The following is an 18,929-nucleotide window of genomic DNA, read 5'->3' on the forward strand; positions in this document are numbered from 1 at the left end:
TGGAACAAACCAGCCACCCAGTGAGTTCTCCATACGGGTACATGCCCATGCCATAGTATTGTTTGGTTTGTTTGTGCTGATATAATTACTCACACCGAGCCAAAACTGTGTGTTTATATACAGCAAACTGATCACATCGAATGCTCATTGTCTTAGAAAAAGAAGTGTGCACCTGCAAAAAGTGTATAAAGAAAAACAAGAATTTTTCAGTTCAGTTGAATTCAAATATATCCATCTGCTTATCCTTTTCAGGGTCGCGGTGGGTGCTGGAGCCTATCCCAGCTGTCATAGGGCGAGAGGCGAGGTACACACTGGACAGGTCGCCAGTCTAACACACAGGGACAGACAACCATTCACACTTGCATTCACACCTATGGGCAATTTAGATTTTTCAATTTACCTATCCCCACAAAGTGCATGTATTTGGATGGTGGGAGGAAGCCAGAGTACCCGGGGAGAACCCACGCAAACACGGGGAGAACATGAAAACTCCACTCAGAAAGACCCTGATGGCCAATTGAACTCAGGACCTTCTTGCTGTGAGGCAACAGTGCTGACCACCATGCCACCGTGCTGCCCGAGAATTCAAATATACCCATAGAAAATCTTTTTTTTTAAAACTATGTTACATTTGTTACAGTTAGCCTATTTCAGTAACATGAACTTAACAAAAAAAAGGTATATATGCATGCTGGAAAAACTTAGATTTTTTTTTTGTAGACTGGCTTGCAATTCCATTGATGCAGTTATTTATCAGAGAGTCGTTGTGTGTTCTTTTCTCTCTAACGTTTCTACAACAAAGGTTAGACCTATAAAATGCCATCATGACAAATAGGCTTAAAATATAAGACAGTAGTCTGAGTTCTTGTCACTGAATTCCTGTCACTCTGATATAAAATTAAAGTCCATCTAAATCCTGAATTGATGTTTTAATCCCCCAGTTGTCTGAGGATAATTTACCACTGAAAATGACTTAAGCGAATCCCCATGCCTTTGGACATTTGATCAATAAGTATGGCTCTGAATAATGATCCGGCTTGTTCTAAAGTTATGAAAGACACACACGCATCCATGTTGTTGTGTATATGCGAAGCGGGAACAGGAAGGCAGAGCTGTACAGACAGCACAAAAGGGCCCAGCTGTGTGGGAAGTGAGTGCTAAAATTGCATCATGGCGCCCTCTCCATCATTCACAGAACACATGACTTCTTCCCCTTTCTCTCAGTTCACTCAAAGACTTCTCAGGCGGGGAAAAAACAAGTTAGAGATGGAAGTCCTTATTTGAATTCTCACCTTCACTCATCTTCTTGTCTCATTTTTTCTTTGTTCTGTAAGTTCTCTGTTACCCTGCTCTGCCTGGTTCTTTTTTTCTTTTTTCCTCTCCATTTACCCTGTGCGGCTATCATTTTCTCTCTGTCTTTCTATTGTACTGTCATTATGATTCTTCCTCCTAATGATGTCTTTGGATTGAAGTCTTTCTGATGCACACAAAGCAAAGCACTCTGCTGGGTTTCTGCCACCACTAATGTGACACTGAAGCATAGAAATGCATACTGCATCCATGGTTAAACCTTAATATGTTCAGTTCATTTGGCAGATCACAAACAAGAAGATCCTCTTTTAACTCAGTAACAGAAGCGCCACAATTGAGACGCATCGGTGAGGAAAGAAAAGACAAGTTTATCTGTGTTTTGCATGTGAAAATTATTTGTGCAACTGCGTGCCGGCACTGTTTTGTGTGTGAACTTATTCCTAATAGAGATGGGACAATAAAACAATTCAATTCAGTTTTATTTATACAGCAACAAATCAGAACAGTTGACTAAAGGAGCTTCATATTGTAAGGTAGACCCTACAATAATACATAAAGAGAAAAACCCAACTATCATATGACCCCCTATGAACAAGCACTTTGGCGACAGTGGGAAGGAAAAACTCCCTTTTAACGGGAAGAAACCTCTGGCAGAACCAGGCTCAGGGAGGGGCGGGGCCATGTGCTGTGATTGGTTGGGGATGATTTTAGTGAGCATATTAGTAGGGATGGGAACTGAATGACTCCAATTCCATTATCGATTCTCAAACCATCGCTAGGCAGCATATCAAAGACAGCCCATTTATGCAGATTAATTGGATCCTGTTTGGTCAGATGTCTGTGCATGTATTTCCTGTCTTTGTTGTGATCTCTGTTGGTGGCACTACTCAAAATAAGTAACGTGTTGTACACATTACACAGAACACTTCTTAAAACTGGTCATGGGGGCAGCAGTCTAAGCAGAGAAGCCCAGACCTCCTTTCCCAGGCCACTTCCTCCAGCTTGTCTGAGGGAACACCAAAGCGTTTTCAGGCCAGCCAAACGATATAATTTCTCCAGCGTGTCCTGGATCTGCCCTAGGGCCTCCCCCCAGTAGGACATGCATAGAACAGCTCACCCAGGAGCCCCCCAGGAGGCATCCTTATCAGTTGCATGAACCACCTCAACTGGCTCCTTTTGATGTGGAGCAGGTAGTGGCTCTACTCTGAGCCACTCCTGGATGGCCAAGCTCCTCACCCTATGTCTAAGGAAGAGGCCCGCCATCCTTCAAGGAAAGTTTGGCTAGCTTATTGCTAACATGCATTAGCATGCTTGCAAAGCGCTGAAGTTGTGGAGGATGTTAGCAGAATAAGAAAGTTGTTTCTGTTCTGGACACAGTTTGCACTGTACCGTTGCACTCTTGTGCTCTTATAAAAATGACAGTAATGTTCATATCGCCGCTGTAGACTGCATCGCTATTTTCCTCCACCAGCACATGAACTGAATTGATATTTGGTTGGATATAAAGATGATTAATAGGAAGCTGAGCTGGATGATTTAGGAAGAAACCACTGCATCGGTTAGGGTAATATTATAGCTTATAAATAAAAAAAACCCATTAAAATCAACAAGTTTAAAACAAGAGAATGCATTTGGTTCACTTTTATATAAATCATATCATATTAAAACTCCAGGTTAAATGGATTGTTGATGTCATTTTTATAAAGATTTAGAATTAAACTTTTGTAGACATTTGAAAACATTTGTCCTCAACATTATCTTGATTAAAGTTTGTCTCTCCACTTTTCCACTGCCCACTTCATTAATCACACCATGTTAGCAATGGTCTGGACAACCTTTTACCCTCTTTAGCTGTCTTAATTCTTGCATGAGCACACAATCCTCTGAGATTTAGGCCCATGCTGACCTGATGACATCAAACAGTTGCTGCAGATTTGTTGGTCACATCCATGATGTGAATCTCCCATTCCACCACCTCCCAAACATCCTCTGTTGAACTGAGATCTGATGACTGACAACTGCATTAGAGTACAGTGAACCCACTGTCATGTTTAAGAAACCAGTTGGAGATGATTTGAGTTTTGTGGCATGGCTCATTAGTCTGCTGGGAGCAGCCATCAGATGATGGGTACACTGTGTACACAGTGTTTAAACTATGCTCAGTTGGTGCTAACAGGCCCAGTGTGCCAGAAAGATATCACCCACACTATTAAACCACCACTCACAGCGTGAATCTTTGATCCTAGGCAGGATAGATTTGTGCTTTCACGTCATACCAAATTGTGACCCTACCATCTGAATGTTGAAATCGAGACTCATCAGGCCACGCAGTGTTTATCCAGTCGCCTCTCGTCAAGATTTGGTGAGTCCATGCAAAGTGTAGCCTCAGTTTCCTGTTTCTAGCTGTTGAGTTACTGTTGCCTTCCAGCTGGAATTAGTATGGCCATTCTCCTCTGACTTATGGCATCAACGAGGCACTTTGCCCAGTGAACTGCTGCTTGCTGGATGATTTCTCTTCTTCAGACCGTCCTCTGTAAATCCTAGAGATGGGAAAATCCCAGCCTAAAATACTCAGGCCAGCCCATCCAGTCACGTAAATCACCTCACTTCCATTTTCTCATGCAGTTTGAACTTTAGCAGGCAGTCTTGACCATGTCTACATGCTTATATACACTGAGTTGCTAATGTGTGTGGCTGATTAGATGTGTGCATTAACAAACAGTTGAGCAGGTGTACCTAACAAACAGTGAGTTTCTATCTCACAAGAATTGTATTTTATGCCATTCTTAATCTGTGGAAACTGACTGCTTTTTGAAATGACCTTAAATCCCATCCCAACAATGGACTCTTCTCACTGTTGAGGTCTGGGAAGCGCTTCCGCTCCCTTAAGGCCAAAACAGAGAGAATGAGGAGGAGCTTCTTCCCCCAGGCTATTCGGGCCCTGAACCAGGTGTAGGACTGGACTCTCCCACACACATCACCACACGCACTCTGGTTTTTCTTCATGCACACTTCCTATAATTTTTAATCTCTTTCTGCTATTTGCACATTTTTACTGTAAATTTCTAAGTTAAATCTGTAAATTTTGTAATAACCTGTAAATTGTAAATACTGTAAAACCACTGTCATTTAATGGTCGGGCATTGCATTGCACAGCTACAAGCATTTCACCTCATGTCATACTGTGTATGGTTGTGTGTGTGACAAATAAAATTTGAATTTGAATTTGAATTAAATGTTCTTTCTTGCTGCTACAACTACACATGTTTCTTTTCCAAATATTTATTTATATGTGACTTATGTATGTATGTATGTATATATATGTATATATTGTACTATTCTTAGTTAGCGTATTGTCTGTCTTGTCTTAATGTTGGTTTAAAATGGAGCACTGTAACAAAAAATAATTTCCCCCAGGGATCAATAAAGTATTCTGATTCTGATTCTGATTCTGATTTCTCGTGTCCAGCAGGGGGCGACTCCTCTGTCTGCATAGCAAAACTGATTAAAGTAACCACAGTGACCATTTCCACAGTTCTGCTTGTTAGCAGTTGTTAGCCTGACCTTGTACAGCAATTTAATGTGCTCTTACTGACGGAAACGCCACTTTTCATGCAGTGAAAGACTTGATGATTATCTTAATGTGTTTGTGCAGAATCTCCCACTGCAGCTGTGATTATTGGGCTAAATTAATCTGCCATCCACTGACAATGAAACCACAAGTGGTAACAAAATATCTGCCAGCATAATACTTTGTTTTGTTTTAAATATGTGTTTCTGTCAGAAACAGATTCAATCTCAATCTTGTGAATTATTTTGACTAATCAGTTGATTTTATATATATTATGGCTATAAATCAGCTGCACACTGTTTCATTCATTGTTGCTATTTTCTTATCATATTACAACATTTCGGTGGATTCAACCTTCATCAGCTCCTTGAGATGTCTTTGTTTATGCACAGAGAAAATACCTCAGTCATCCCAACATTCAAGCAAAGGACTAATAGGATTCATCTGACAGATGAACACCTGACGTATTTACATATTTAAGTATACTAGCAGTCAGCCAGTATCAAAGGCTCAGCAGTGTGGCATTAATAAGAATAACAATGCAAAACACAAATTTGATAAACTGTATAACAGAAAGAAAGAAAGAAACTGAATTGAACCTTTCAGCACTGATGGAGTCTTTCCAGATGTGCACGCTGACACTCCCCTACCATTACAGATGCAGGCTTTTGAACTTAGTACCAGAGCCTCTCCTCCTAAGCGAATTTCAAATTTCCATTCATGTGATCACAGAGCAGTTTTCCACTTTGCCTCAGCCCATTTTAAACGAGCTTCGGTCTGGAGAAGTGTTTCTGGATCGTGTTCATATATGGCTGCTTCTTTACAATATGGTGATTTCTGGACGTGTTCCCATGCACTGATCTCCAGCACAGAATCACATCTGTATTTAATGCAGTGTCACTTGAGGGCATGCACTAGTGATTTTTGGCCTTACTGCTTGTGCACAGAGATTTCTCCAGACCTCCAAATCAATTTGGGACTTTTGTGTAATGTGTTTCTATTTTTCTGGACCTTTGGTTGATATTCTGCGGCTCCGTTAAAATTAAACTACCATAAAAACTTTAGACTGTTTGTTTCTTTGTTTCTTAAAGCAATTATTTTCTCCAATGCAGATTGAATAAAATTCAAATTTGAAGTTTTTATTCTGGAACTGTTTGTTTTGGAAAGCTTTTATGCTTTTTGTTCTTATTATTTGTCTCCCTGGATACAAACCAAGTAGAAACAATTAGCCGGCTAATAAAATTACTTGAGAGAAAATCTTTTCTCTTCCCAAAATGTTTCATTCTTTCTGCCAAACACTGAATCACTCTTCTTTAGCTTCATTCACTCTAAACTTCTGGTCCTGTGGGAGATTTTCACGTCATGCCTGCATTGACTTTATGCTGTGAACTCTCTGAACAGGATAGAAACATGAACTCTGATATGATGCCCTTACTGTCTTAAGTGAGATGTTCTTTTCCAAACTTTCTCAGTCAGATATTTTAAAGAAATTTTAATTCTGATTAAATGTGTGCATGATTTAGATTTTAACCTTAATTTTTTCCCTTTCAGCTGTAGTCAGAGCACAAACTCCAAAAACATGTTGGTCAAATCATCCTCACATCCATGTTTCTGGTGCATGTTCACAGACTGTCACTGGATAATATCCAACATGGCATCGAGTGAATTTCACATTTAAATTCAGCTGCAGTTTAGATTGCAAATCCATCTGTTCTTACAGTAACTTTTCTTATTGATTTCTGTGTTGGAGGTGGAGGTGCTCCAGCCTCTGTATGTTGGAGGCAAAGATGGAGGCCACTCAGGTTTGACAGAAATGAAACTCAAGAGACTGACGCTCCTCCAAACTCCCGTCCCCGGCAGCTCGCACAACTGAGGAAGAAAGAAGACGGAATCGCGCTCGGTTTTGGAGTCTAACTTGTCCGTCGCTGCCTGCTGCTTGAACCACTCGTGTTGTTGGAAAGCTCTCTGCGTGAAAGCTTGTGGGTGCAAAGCCATTACAAACACACAATAACACACCCACAGATAATCTGCCCCCTACCACCTCACCGCTGTGAGCTAGTAACACTGTCAGTGTTTGGACGAATGGCCCGAACATCTCTGACGTCAGCAGGAGCAGATCTGGAAAACACACACTTACAGTGTGTGTGTGTGTGAGCAACACCTCTCTTTGCTTCCAAATTCATTTCACAGCTCCCCCCCCCCCTCCCTCCCTCCCTCACCCCCTCAATATTTAACACTGTATAAATAAGCATGCCGGAGCTCCAAAGCTAAACCTATAAAATCTTAAATCATCACCTCAGTGAGGAGTGTTTGTGCAACGGTTCAGCTTGTGTTCCTGGAACGTGAAGCTGCCAGTGCTGGAACTTGAACCCTTTTACAGTGACGCTGTAATACTTACAGTAAGCTCAGTGATATACAGAAGTGAGAGTATGACTTAAAAATTCAAATTCAGGTAAAATAGTCAAAGACTTGTGCGTGACGTGGACGCTGGCTCCCTCAGTTTCACAGTCGGATCCACTCGTGATGTCTGGTGTTAAAAAGCTAAGGCAGTGTCTATGGCAACACTCAGCTTCAGGCTACATAAGAGGACTTTATTATTGTGGAGATGTCAATTTTTTTTTTCATCACATGAGCAGATCCAAACAAAATTACAACCCCTCTGCTCATTCTGCACAGCCACGTTTAAAAAGCTCAAAGCTTTCAGGGAGGGAGTCCTCATTTCACCACAGTCACTTTTTGATTACCTGCACGTGACGCGCTTAAGGGAAATCAATACGCTGTCGCTGCTCAAAAATAACCTGGGCTATTCTCTCTCCGGACAGGCTTAGTGTGGAAGAGAGAGGAAAGAAGCCACTTCTGAAACTCCTTTCTCTCTCTTTCCTTTTGTGTGTCTGTTGTTTACATCACAATTATTTTTGTTTTTGCCCTGTATGTATCCTGGAGGAGGTCCTTGAGCAGAGAGGCACTGATGATTGTCCAGCCTCTGGAAAAACATCATGTCCCCTGAAGATGTCCACTTACTGAGAGTTACCCTGCAAAGCTTTCTCCACTTCAATCACCAGGCAAACATTTCAAAGTGAACCTGAACCTTAAAGTGACATTCTGGGTGAGTGTACTGTAGAAATCTCTGCAGTAGTCTGCCCGCAGGCTTTCAAATGTCCTGGCTGACAATTCCCCCCCATTTGAAGCCCTGTTTACTTTTACAGACACCTCTGGGTCAGAATGTTAATGTTGCACACTGGACATGAGACAAATAGCTCCTGATCGGACTGTAGCATGACATGTTCGGAGAGCGCCGAGCACAGATTTGAGTGAACTTCAACATTTAAAAGAAAACGGTTTGGTGGAGAGCATCAAATCCCAAATCGAGTGAATGTATTCTGAAAGAGAGATCACAGACTGCTTATCCCACAAGGATAAAATAGTCACATTTTGCTTGTTTCTTGGCTCACATCACAAAAGAAAAAGGTTTTGTTTGATGCTGTAAGGAAGGCGTGTGGTCAGAGCCGTGTGTTGGACCCTTTTACTGCTTTAAAAGCCTCTCCCTCCTGTGGGGATGAGCCTGACCAAAAGTAACGCGTTAGAACTTTTCTTAGAGATGACCTGTTACTTAATATGCATCAAATTCACCCCACAAGAGAAGCACTCAAAGCACACATCAGATCTTGATGAATGAATCTATGTTTAAAATCTTTTTGAAATCTATGCTGACATTTGTCTGACCAAATTATGTATTAACAAAAAATTATGGAATCAAAAAACATCAAAAGTGCTGGAATTCTACTTCCTCCAAACCATCAACGTGTCTTTTAGACCCCATTCCTGCAAAACTGCTCAAAGAAGTCCCGCCATTAATTAATGCTTCAACCTTAAATATGATCAACCTATCTCTAATAATCAGCTATGTACCACAGGCCTTCAAGCTGACTGTAGTTAAACCTTTACTCAAAAAGCATCTCTAGACCCAGCAGTCTTAGATAATTATAGGCCAATCTCCAACCTTCCTTTCATATCAAACATCCTTGAAAGAGTAGATGTCAAACAGCTAACAGATCATCTGCAGAGGAATGGTTTATTTGAAGAGTTTCAGTCAGGTTTCAGAGCTCATCACAGCACAGAAACAGCTTTAGTGAAGGTTACAAATGATCTTCTTATGGCCTCTGACAGTGGACTCATCTCTGTGCTTGTCCTGCTAGACCTCAGTGCAGCATTCGATACTGTCGACCATAATATCCTATTAGAGCGATTAGAACATGCTGTAGGTATTACAGGTACTGTGCTGCAGTGGTTTGTATCATATCTATCTAATAGACTCCAGTTTGTGCATGTAAATGGAGAGTCCTCTTCACACACTGAGGTTAATTATGGAGTTCCACAGGGTTCAGTGCTAGGACCAATTCTGTTTACATTATACATGCTTCCCTTAGGCAGCATCATTAGAAGACATAGCATACATTTACACTGCTATGCAGATGACACCCAGCTCTATCTGTCCATGAAGCCAGATAACACACACCAATGAGTTAAACTGCAGGAATGTCTTAAAGACATAAAGACCTGGATGGCCGCTAACTTTCTGCTTCTTAATTCAGATAAAACTGAGGTTATTGTACTCGGCCCTGAAAATCTTAGAAATATGGTATCTAAGCAGATTCTTACTCTGGATGGCATTACCTTGGCCTCCAGTAACACTGTGAGGAACCTTGGAGTCATTTCTGACCAGGACATGTCCTTCAATGCACATATTGAACAAATATGTAAGACTGCGTTCTTCCATTTGCGCAACATCTCTAAAGTTAGAAATATCCTGTCTCAGAGTGACGCTGAAAAACTAGTTCATGCATTTATTACTTCCAGGCTGGACTACTGCAATTCATTATTATCAGGACGTCCTGAAAACTCCCTGAAAAGCCTTCAGCTGATCCAAAATGCTGCAGCAAGAGTCCTGACAGGGACTAGAAAGAGAGAGCAGATTTCTCCTGTTTTGGCTTCCCTTCATTGGCTTCCTGTTAAATCCAGAATTCAAAATCCTGCTCCTCACATACAAGGTCTTAAATAATCAGGCCCCATCTTATCTTAATGACCTTGTAGTACCATATCACCCCATTAGAGCGCTTCGCTCTCGCTCTGCAGGCCTACTTGTTGTTCCTAGAGTATTTAAAAATGTTTATAGCAGCAAACAAGAAGCAGATTTACTGTTATATTCAGTGTAAGTTGTAAACGTGGAGACGATGGCCACTGAAACTGACGTTCATATTTGATCCCAAGTCTTCAAATGAGCGTCAAAGTGAACAGAAGAGAAATTATTTGCAGTATTTTCTTCTTAGCTCAGTCGCCCACACACCAACAACTGTGGAGCTCGTTCTCCCACCTCCGCACCCCAAGTGACATTAATGACAAAAATCTGAACTGCTTCTTGTTGCTCGAGTGCCTCGGTGCGGTTCTGTAATGTCTGTAATTATGTGGGTGATTGATCTATTGCTTAATTTTTTGTGCACTGAGTGATTACTGTCGGCATGTTGCAGAGTAATGGAGTCCTGTGGAGGCACGACTGTGGGTTTTGGACTACGGCGCCGCTTTAAAAGGTCACTTAGAACAAGTTTACAAAAGATTACAAACAAAATGGAACATACGAAATCTAATAAATGTAGAACAGACTGAAAACAGACTGCTGTTGAATCAGGTGTCTCAGTTAAGGAGATGAGACTGGAAGTACGCCTGGACTTTGCTTTTTGTCCTCCAAAAATGTGGGGTGAAACCTACAGGCTGAGAGGTGCTGTCGAGATGTAGTTGGGATTCTCTGCCTGCCTTCTTTTCTGGCTCCAATCGGTACCAAAAAATAAAGATGAAAATACCAAACCAGACCATAAATTCACAAAGACGTCTTTAATGAAGACATTGAAAACGGAGCTGAAGGATTTTGGCAGGACAGCAGTCTGTGAGCTGAAAAGTGTCTGGAAGAGAAAATGCTGTTTTCTCTTTCAGACACACCAAAACGAAGTCATCAACCGTGAAACCACAGAGAGAGAAGCAAAGAAAAAGTGTATTTGGACTGTAGGAGCTTCTTGTTGGTGTAGAGGTGGTGCGATTTCAAAAACATGAATGCCTGTAATAGACAAACCTTCACTGTCCATCCATCTGGTTCAGTGAAGTCCAGGCTTTGGTTCCTCCGTCACATCTGCTCAAACTTTATTCTCTATGATCACCAGCAGTTGGACCGAAAATGGCTTCTTGATGCATGTTCGATCATCCAGGTAAGGAAAGCTTACCTGGATGATTGAAAAGCTGCTGTTTGGAAAACTTTAACTTTAAACCTAATCCGACCACAAACATGCACAGATCACAAACATGCACTAGTCTTCCCATAATCCCAACAGTATCATTATTCTGTCTGTTTATTTAGATTGCACTATTTTAGATGCTTTACACTTCAAGTTAAGACCCCATAATATCTTCAACATAATATCAAAACAGGAGATGTTATAAAAAAGAAAACTCAGAATATTATGATTGAAACAAACTTTTAATGTAGTGTAGAAAAGAAGAAAAGTCGGGTGTTCAGTGTAGTGATCTAAAGAGAACTAAAGGTAGGCACAAGTCCCGAAAACTTATCCTGGGGAAAACACTCAGTCATGACTTTAACTGCAGGAAGGCGATTGGCTACCACAGCAGCACCAGACGGACTTTTTCTCACACTTGGTCACAATTTGCTCCTCATCTCAGATAAAGTGCAGAAGCTTTCAAACGTGCACATGAAGTCAATACAAAACCACTTGTAACATTTAAATATGTCTCAACTATGTCAACTTTAACTGTCCTAGAAAAAGAAGTAAAAGAAAGTAAAAATCAATGCACCTGGACCTCCAGCACATCAGTATCAAAAGATTGCACGTAAAGGTTTTAAAAAAAAGTCAGAGTGCTTACAGTTATCAGAAAAGAATCACTTGATAGTAAATGTCAACATTTAGACAACGAACAGCTGAGAGAATAAATTGGAATGTCAGTCTTGAGTGCGTCACACAGATTTATTTACATTTGATGATTTTTGAGTTTGTTTTCAGATGCTGCCCCCTCACCTGCAGCTGAGCCTCCCTGCTAACTGCTAACTGGCTAGCCTGTATTTTTCTCCCCATCTCTGATTCTTAAGAATCACAAAAGAAATCTAACAAGTGAAGTATTTACTGAGAAAAACTCAAACTTAAGTTTACGTTAAGTTAACGCTGAAATACTTGAATCGGTCAGGAAAATACTGAAATCACCACCATGTCTGGGTTAAGTAGCAGCAGGCTGTTAGCTTAGCCTGGAAATGGTCATGGGTGAGGGCCACGCCTCCAAATGGACTAAATTATTTGGCCTTCCTGGATCGAAGGCGCCTCTTGATGATCTGATGGTCGCTCTCTTTCTCCTCCGGCTCTCTGCTGATGATCTGAAATGAGACCAAACATTAGAGCCCTCAGATGAAAGGGTGAAGTCTAATCTGCCCCTCCTCCTCCTGAGTGGAACCAATGGTTTTATACTAAAGACATCATTCTGTGATCACTCTATAAATGTCTCCTGTGGTCTTTCAGGCATTTAGTTGTTGCTGAGCTGGTTTATTTTTTCAGGATGATGTCGGTCCGTCTCTTTAAACCTCATATTGAGAGTTCCAGTGAACAGCTGGAAAATGCCAGTATGACACAGGCCTCACATGACCGTAACCAACTGGACTCCATTGTCCAGTTGGTTACCTGTGACCTGTGAAAATGACGGGCTGTGTATAAAAATGAACAATAACTAAACAGTAGGGATGGGTACCGGTGTCCGGTGCCATGATGGCACCGGTTCTGACATAAACGGTAGTAACCAGACCGAAAAGCAGCGCACATTTCGGTGCTTTATTTCGGTGCTTTTTTTTTCCTGAGCTGTGATACACTTCTAGCCAATCATTTTACGTTTCCGAGGATAGTAGGCGGGGCCAGGTACGTACGTTCTGTTAGAGCAGAGCTACAGATTAAAAATGCCCAAGGCGAAGCGGTCAAAAGTCTGGCTGTACTTCACAGCAAAATATGCAAACTCAGCAGCAACAAGTGCTTTAAGCTGATACTGTGATACTGTCAAAGGAGGTAACACCTCGAATCTCATGAAACACCTGGCGACGCATAGCGTTTTTTTAAAAGCCGAGAAATGCGCCGTATTTGATAGCAGCAGCAGCCGTTCTTCTCTGCGTGAGTAGCTTAATGTTGTTCGTGTGTAATTTACGTTGAGTAGGCTAACCACGTTATTACATTAATGCATGTAAGGTGAACTAGCAAACATCATCATAGCTACATGCGGCTGTCTTCTTGTTTGATGGCAGATACTCCCTTCACCCTGGCTAAAAAGGCTAAAATGACCAAAGAAAAAGTGGAAAACAGTTAAACATGAGAGGTTTTTGGACAAAGTTTGTGTTTTTTCCATTGATTAAGCTTCCAGCCAAGAGTGATACCATATATGCCCCATAGCTGCAGAAAAGGCTAACATTGTTATCTTTTTACAAAAAAACAGCTGAACATGAGAGGTTTTTGGACCAATTTTGTGTTCTCCATTCTTTAAGCACCGGTTTGAGCACCGTTTAAGCACCGGCACCATTTCAAAAGTACCGATTTGGCACCGGTATCGGATAAAACCTAAACGATACCCATCCCTACTAAACAGTTAATGTAGCACCCTCTGAATTAAAGCTGAGGGTCTGCATTTCCATCACATCTGTGCTCGTATTTCAAAGAGTGCAAAATAACTTTTGGAGCCAAAAGTATTCGGAATATTCAAACGAATATAAAGCTCATTCCGAGCCAGGAAAAAGGCCGGGATCAGCACTTGTTAAGGAAAATAAACGTTCCTCGGAGCTTTGTGTGAATAAAAAGTAAGTCTGCGCTGATACGGACATGTTTGCACTAAACGCTGTGAGACTCACTGGGTGCGCGGGCATGTCGATGGGGGAGGAGATTTCGGGCCTGTAGAGTTTCCTTTTGTTCTTCTTTGCTCTCAGACTGAGGGAGGAAGAGGAGGCTGCTGCATCTGTGCCGGCCCGTCCGCTCACCAGGCTCATCATCTTCTTGGCTGCAGACACAGTTTTAGAGGAAAGCAGAAGCATGCTGAACAGCATCCTTAACTACATCCCGTTAATCACAATGCTTAGTGTGCGTGTATAAATCATTTTAATCGCAGATTTAAAGCCTAAAAACTTTAAACAGGAATTATCAGTGAAGACGACTCGGGAGACAAATTAATCCAAAGCTGACGGCGTGTTTATCCAGCTGAAACAAACAAGCTAGGTCCATTATGAAAACTTGTTTGCCTCAGTAAACCAACGCTGGCTCTTAGAGTTACTCTCCAGGTTAAATAGGAAGCTCTTCCTGCAGGAAGACGGATTCACGATTCGAGGATGAGCAGGGTGAAATAGGAGACTGAAAGCTAGAGCGAAGTAGTGGAGGAATTAAAATAAGGACGATAAAAGACGAGTGAAGGTGAGAAGAGAGATGAAGGGTGGGTCAGATGGCTGCAGATGACAGCAACCTTGCCTTGGAGCCCTGAGGCCACAATTAATTGACCGAGTGAAACTGTGGGTCCCTGAGGATAAAACAGAGAAGACTCTGGTTGATTCCAATATGTTGGCTGTCTTAACTCTCTCCTTTAAGCCATCATTAGTGTCCCAAACTCACTGCCCTTGCCCTTTTACTCTGTCAAACCTGCGCAATGCTTTTCCAAATAACTCCGGCAGGAGCTCTGAGGTTTGTCCTTGTGTGCCCTGCGTTTCTCCCCCCCAACACTCACAGTTAAATTTGAAGATTCCTAAAACCCATCTGGACCGATAAGATTGCCTCCTGGACTCTCAGTAAAAATAACTGCAGATGAATGAATAAAATACAGCAGAGGGGATCTACTGTATCTGTGGGGAAAGTTCTGGTGTGTGTGTGTGTGTGTATGTGTGTGTGTGTGTGTGTGTGTGTGTGTGTGTGTGTGTGGTGAGATCCAGCAAGGTCTGAAATTAAAAGTGTTCCTTTTTTCTCCATCATATTTGACATTCAGACCATCACTTTTATATTTCTGAAACATTGCATCAGCGAAGGACAGCTCCTGATGGACTGATGCAGGCTCGGCCACTGCAGTCCTCACGTTCATGTTTTCGCATCCTGATGAATTACAAATTAAAATGCATAAAAGCACCGGCGACCGCCAGAAACTTCAGGTTGGGCTGTTCTGTAAGTGAACCAGGCTCCTTTAAAAATGCCTCAATTCCACACGCTGACCTTTTCAGTTGTTCCACAGACAAGAGCCGCCACATCTGGGTTCTTACACGCAGGCAATTAAAAACAGCCAGAAGGCTGCGTCAGGAGCAAGACAGCGTGCCTGGGGCCTGTCTGACTGCTGGAGTGACTGCAGTGCACCACAGAACAGAGTGAAGGAGACAAACTAGCAAAATCTATCCCAGACTGTAAAGGGAGGAAGTGGGATCATGTGAATACCAACCCTCTTTAATGCAGTCACTTTGCTTTGTAGTTTTCTATACAGACTTACTTTGCTGTGATCTTAACTTTCCTCTTTGCAAAAAAGGCCCTGAACATTTCAGATTTCTGCACTTTCTGTAAACGTGACTTTTGTGCAGCACAGAAAACTCATTAAGCGCACTTTTCGTCAATCGCAGCATCGGTTTCTGCTGCTCCGTCTTATGTTCGAAATAAAGAACATTTTTCAGTCCCACGATCGTCTTCAACAAAGATAGTTCGAGTTTAACGTCACCAACAATAACGAGTCGCGTGCTGACCTTTAGTGCCGAGCAGCGTGGGGGAGCTCTGCAGGAAGTCTCCGATCTTCTGCAGCGTTCCTTCCTTCCTGCTGCGGACGCTGATCTGGGAGTCGTGACGACCCGCTGGGGAGGAGCTCTGATCAAAGAACAGCGAAGCACAGTTAGCACGTACGAAACAGCTTCTCGTTAGGGCTGCGTCAGAGTTCTGGGTGAGTGCAGATAATGACGTTTAAATGGGAAAACTGTCTGACAGTTGAGGTGTTTTCCACAGAGTAAGACTGATGTCACGGTGTGTGGGTACATCTGTGCTCTGCTTTTTAATTTCATTATTTAACAATCCTGTTTAACAGTCGCTCCTCTTCAAATAAAAGAAAAACAACTGAGCAGCACAATCAGCTGTCTCTGACCAACTCCACCGTCTTGGACTGCAGCAGCACATGAAGCAGCTCTTCACGTTTTACAGGCTCTACAGCTGCAGCTGATGGTGGCGTGGATCACACAACTGTGGCCTGACCACCGGACGGGAGAAGCTAAGGGGCGCCGCTAACTGGCCGTCAGTCAGAGACCATTAGTAAATTGATCCTGGATGGAAGTATTCTCTCATGTAAGAGAATTGCATTAAAGATGCAAGCACAGCGATGACGGGGATTTTTGCATGTGGAGGTGAGCTGTGTCCTGTCATGTGGATGTTTGAAGACCTAATCTCTTCTTGGCTGGTGGACATGTTTAAATTCACCATAGTGCTGATGTGCACGTAATCAAAATTCAAAAGCTGCTTTTTGTCAGCATCGCTGAGAGTCTGCATTAAAACTAAACATGAGGTGGAGCTGACGACAAACAGGTAAATTCAATCCCCTATATTTCTGCGATTAACCATAAAATATCATCATGTGAACTTCGGCGAGCAGCAGAAACACTGCACTGTACAAGGCTTTGTTCAAGTGAAATGATGAATTAGTGATGTTCAGTGTGTGTCTGCACATCACATGGGTGTGTTTGTCTCTCTGTGGTTCTCACCTCTTCCCGGTGTGGGGTCAGCTTTGGCGTCAGTTTGGTTCTCGTGTTCCGCCTGTTCTCTGCCTCCACTTCCTCCTAAACACAAACACACACACAAGCAACATGAAGGCACGTACAAAGTGTTAAAATACTGAGTGTGCACTGAGTCATCCGTACCAGAGGAGAAATAACCACCAAAATGTTTCATAATGACAGGACGCTATGGACGAGATGGGTTTGGTCATTAATACGATGCAGATGAGAGCGAGATGTTCACACGCTTTGTCCGGTGGCCTCGGTAGGAGGTAAATGACACTTTTACCAGCCTGAATATTTCTCGAGAAGCGAAAACACGCTCCAATTTAGCCGTATTTACTTTGCAGAGGGACTCAAAGAGCTGACAAGCTCAACTACTACCAGTCAAAATATAATGCCTGGGTGTTTCCCAAACACCCAATTAAGCTTCAATGTTCGCTTTCAAACAAGATTCTGATGTCAGCAATGAGTTTCTGTCAACAGTGTGTGGAAAAGCTTTCATTACGGCAAACAAAGAAAAATGAGCGCCTGGACGTTTGCTTCAGTTCTGGATCGATACGCTTTTTGAGGGAAGCCTCTGCTAATGTGTGAATAACAGCTGGGTTTGTTTTCCTCCGTCGTTCCCAACTTTACCAGGGATCAGTCTATGAATCAACTATCCTGCAAGAATGTTTCATTAAAGGAAGCATCTCAGATTTCAGCGTATTAATGACAGGATGATGAGTGGAATGACATGATTGCATGGAGCTGTGAGTAAATGGTGAATGGATGCATTCAATTTGCAACTTCTAAATCTGGTAAGTTGCAGTTTGAAATTCAAAATTCACAAATGTTTCGTCTGAACCACTTTTGCTAAAGTTTCTTTCCACCTGTAAAAGAAACTTTGGACCTTTTGAAAAGCTGGAAACGCTTTCAGTTCCAAATAGCCGTAATACCAGGTTACAGCCTGTGCAAAGTGTACACGAGTAACATACAGAATGTAAACTGATGCAAATTCCCACTGGGTCAATCAAATAAAGGTGAGTATGAGAACAGAGTCTGTGTTTCATTGATACAGCCACCAATTAGAGGCAAGAAGAAAAAACAACAATGACAAAGAAGTCTTGAACACGTTCATTAAAAATGAGTAAAGATAAAAAAAAAAAACTTTCCTAACTTCAAATTAAGTGATTACTTTTATCCTTTCAGGCACGTCCAAGTGATTCGACTAATGGCCCAATCTGCACTCTGCCCACTTCTCTGAAATAAAAATCAAACTAAGTGACGATCGTTTCGATGCTGAAGGAGACCCAACGAGTGGACGCCATCAGCCTTTGACTTAAGCTAGCAGAACAGCTGAAAACGTCCACAGGTGCACAAGAATATGAATGTGAGATCAGCCAAATGTTCGTGGCGCCAAAGGCTTTTGGAAACAGACACCACAAACAAAATGTGAGCGAACTTTAAACTTTAAGCTGAACTTGGACAAACCGGATAAATCTTTAGAATCCAAGGACATCACCAAACACCGTTTTCTTCCCTTGAGATGCTCGGCCAGACCTTTACTGCACCTGTGTGTTTGTGGCTCTTTGTGCCTTCAGTTTTGTATTCAGTAAATGAAAAGCGTGCTATAAAAGCTGACATCAGGTGATTCACTTGGCCATTGAAGAATTTCTCATTTCCGTGGCTTTAGAATCTCGCGGGTTCGTAGTGAACACAAGGAAAACAGCCCCGACCTCAGTAAACACTTTCCTGGTGATCGAACTTATGAGTTCAGTTTTTTTAATCATGCTGAACAGAACATTAAATCCATTTTGTAAACTTTGGTTCTTATGTAGTTCTTAACAAAACTTCCCCCATTCAGCGATTCACACCAGCACTTTTCGCTGTGCTTTTTTTATGTAAGTGCTTTTGATCTAACAGACATTTAAGTTGGGGTTAGCATGTTCCCCGAGGATATTTGGCATGCAGACTGGAGCAGCCAGGGATCAAACCACCAACCTTCCAGTTAGCAGATGACCTGCTCCACCTCTGAGCTACATCACCCCATGTAGGTCATACTCATTAGCGAATGATTGGTGATCGCCAAGTTGTTAGCCAACGAGTCATCTCAGGTTTTCTAATCAAACTTCACAAACCAAAGTGTGATTTTACACGAGCTGTATCCACCGACTCAAACCTGAAATTTCCTGTTTTTTCAGGGCATTTTTGTGAGGCAGCCTTGACTCAACCTGAAATTAATTTTGTCTCCATATCAACACAAGCCGTACA

General features: G+C 42.1%; 1 protein-coding gene across 5 annotated transcripts in view; it reads right to left on the reverse strand.

The window, feature by feature from the left end:
* Positions 1–11,386: 11,386 nt before the first annotated feature.
* Positions 11,387–18,929, reverse strand: part of kif20ba (kinesin family member 20Ba) — a 65,768-nt gene continuing 58,225 nt past the window's right edge. For all 5 annotated transcript variants that reach the window (XM_076891408.1, XM_076891409.1, XM_076891407.1 and 2 more), the window contains 4 exons: positions 16,665–16,739; positions 15,666–15,783; positions 13,815–13,960; positions 11,387–12,308 (listed from right to left, as the gene is read on the reverse strand). In XM_076891408.1, the coding sequence (XP_076747523.1) occupies positions 12,228–12,308; positions 13,815–13,960; positions 15,666–15,783; positions 16,665–16,739 (420 nt within the window). In that variant the 3' untranslated portion in view covers positions 11,387–12,227. The remainder of the gene's footprint in view (positions 12,309–13,814; positions 13,961–15,665; positions 15,784–16,664; positions 16,740–18,929) is intronic.

This window comes from Maylandia zebra, linkage group LG13 (assembly GCF_041146795.1).
Source record: "Maylandia zebra isolate NMK-2024a linkage group LG13, Mzebra_GT3a, whole genome shotgun sequence".
Taxonomy (NCBI): domain Eukaryota; kingdom Metazoa; phylum Chordata; class Actinopteri; order Cichliformes; family Cichlidae; genus Maylandia; species Maylandia zebra.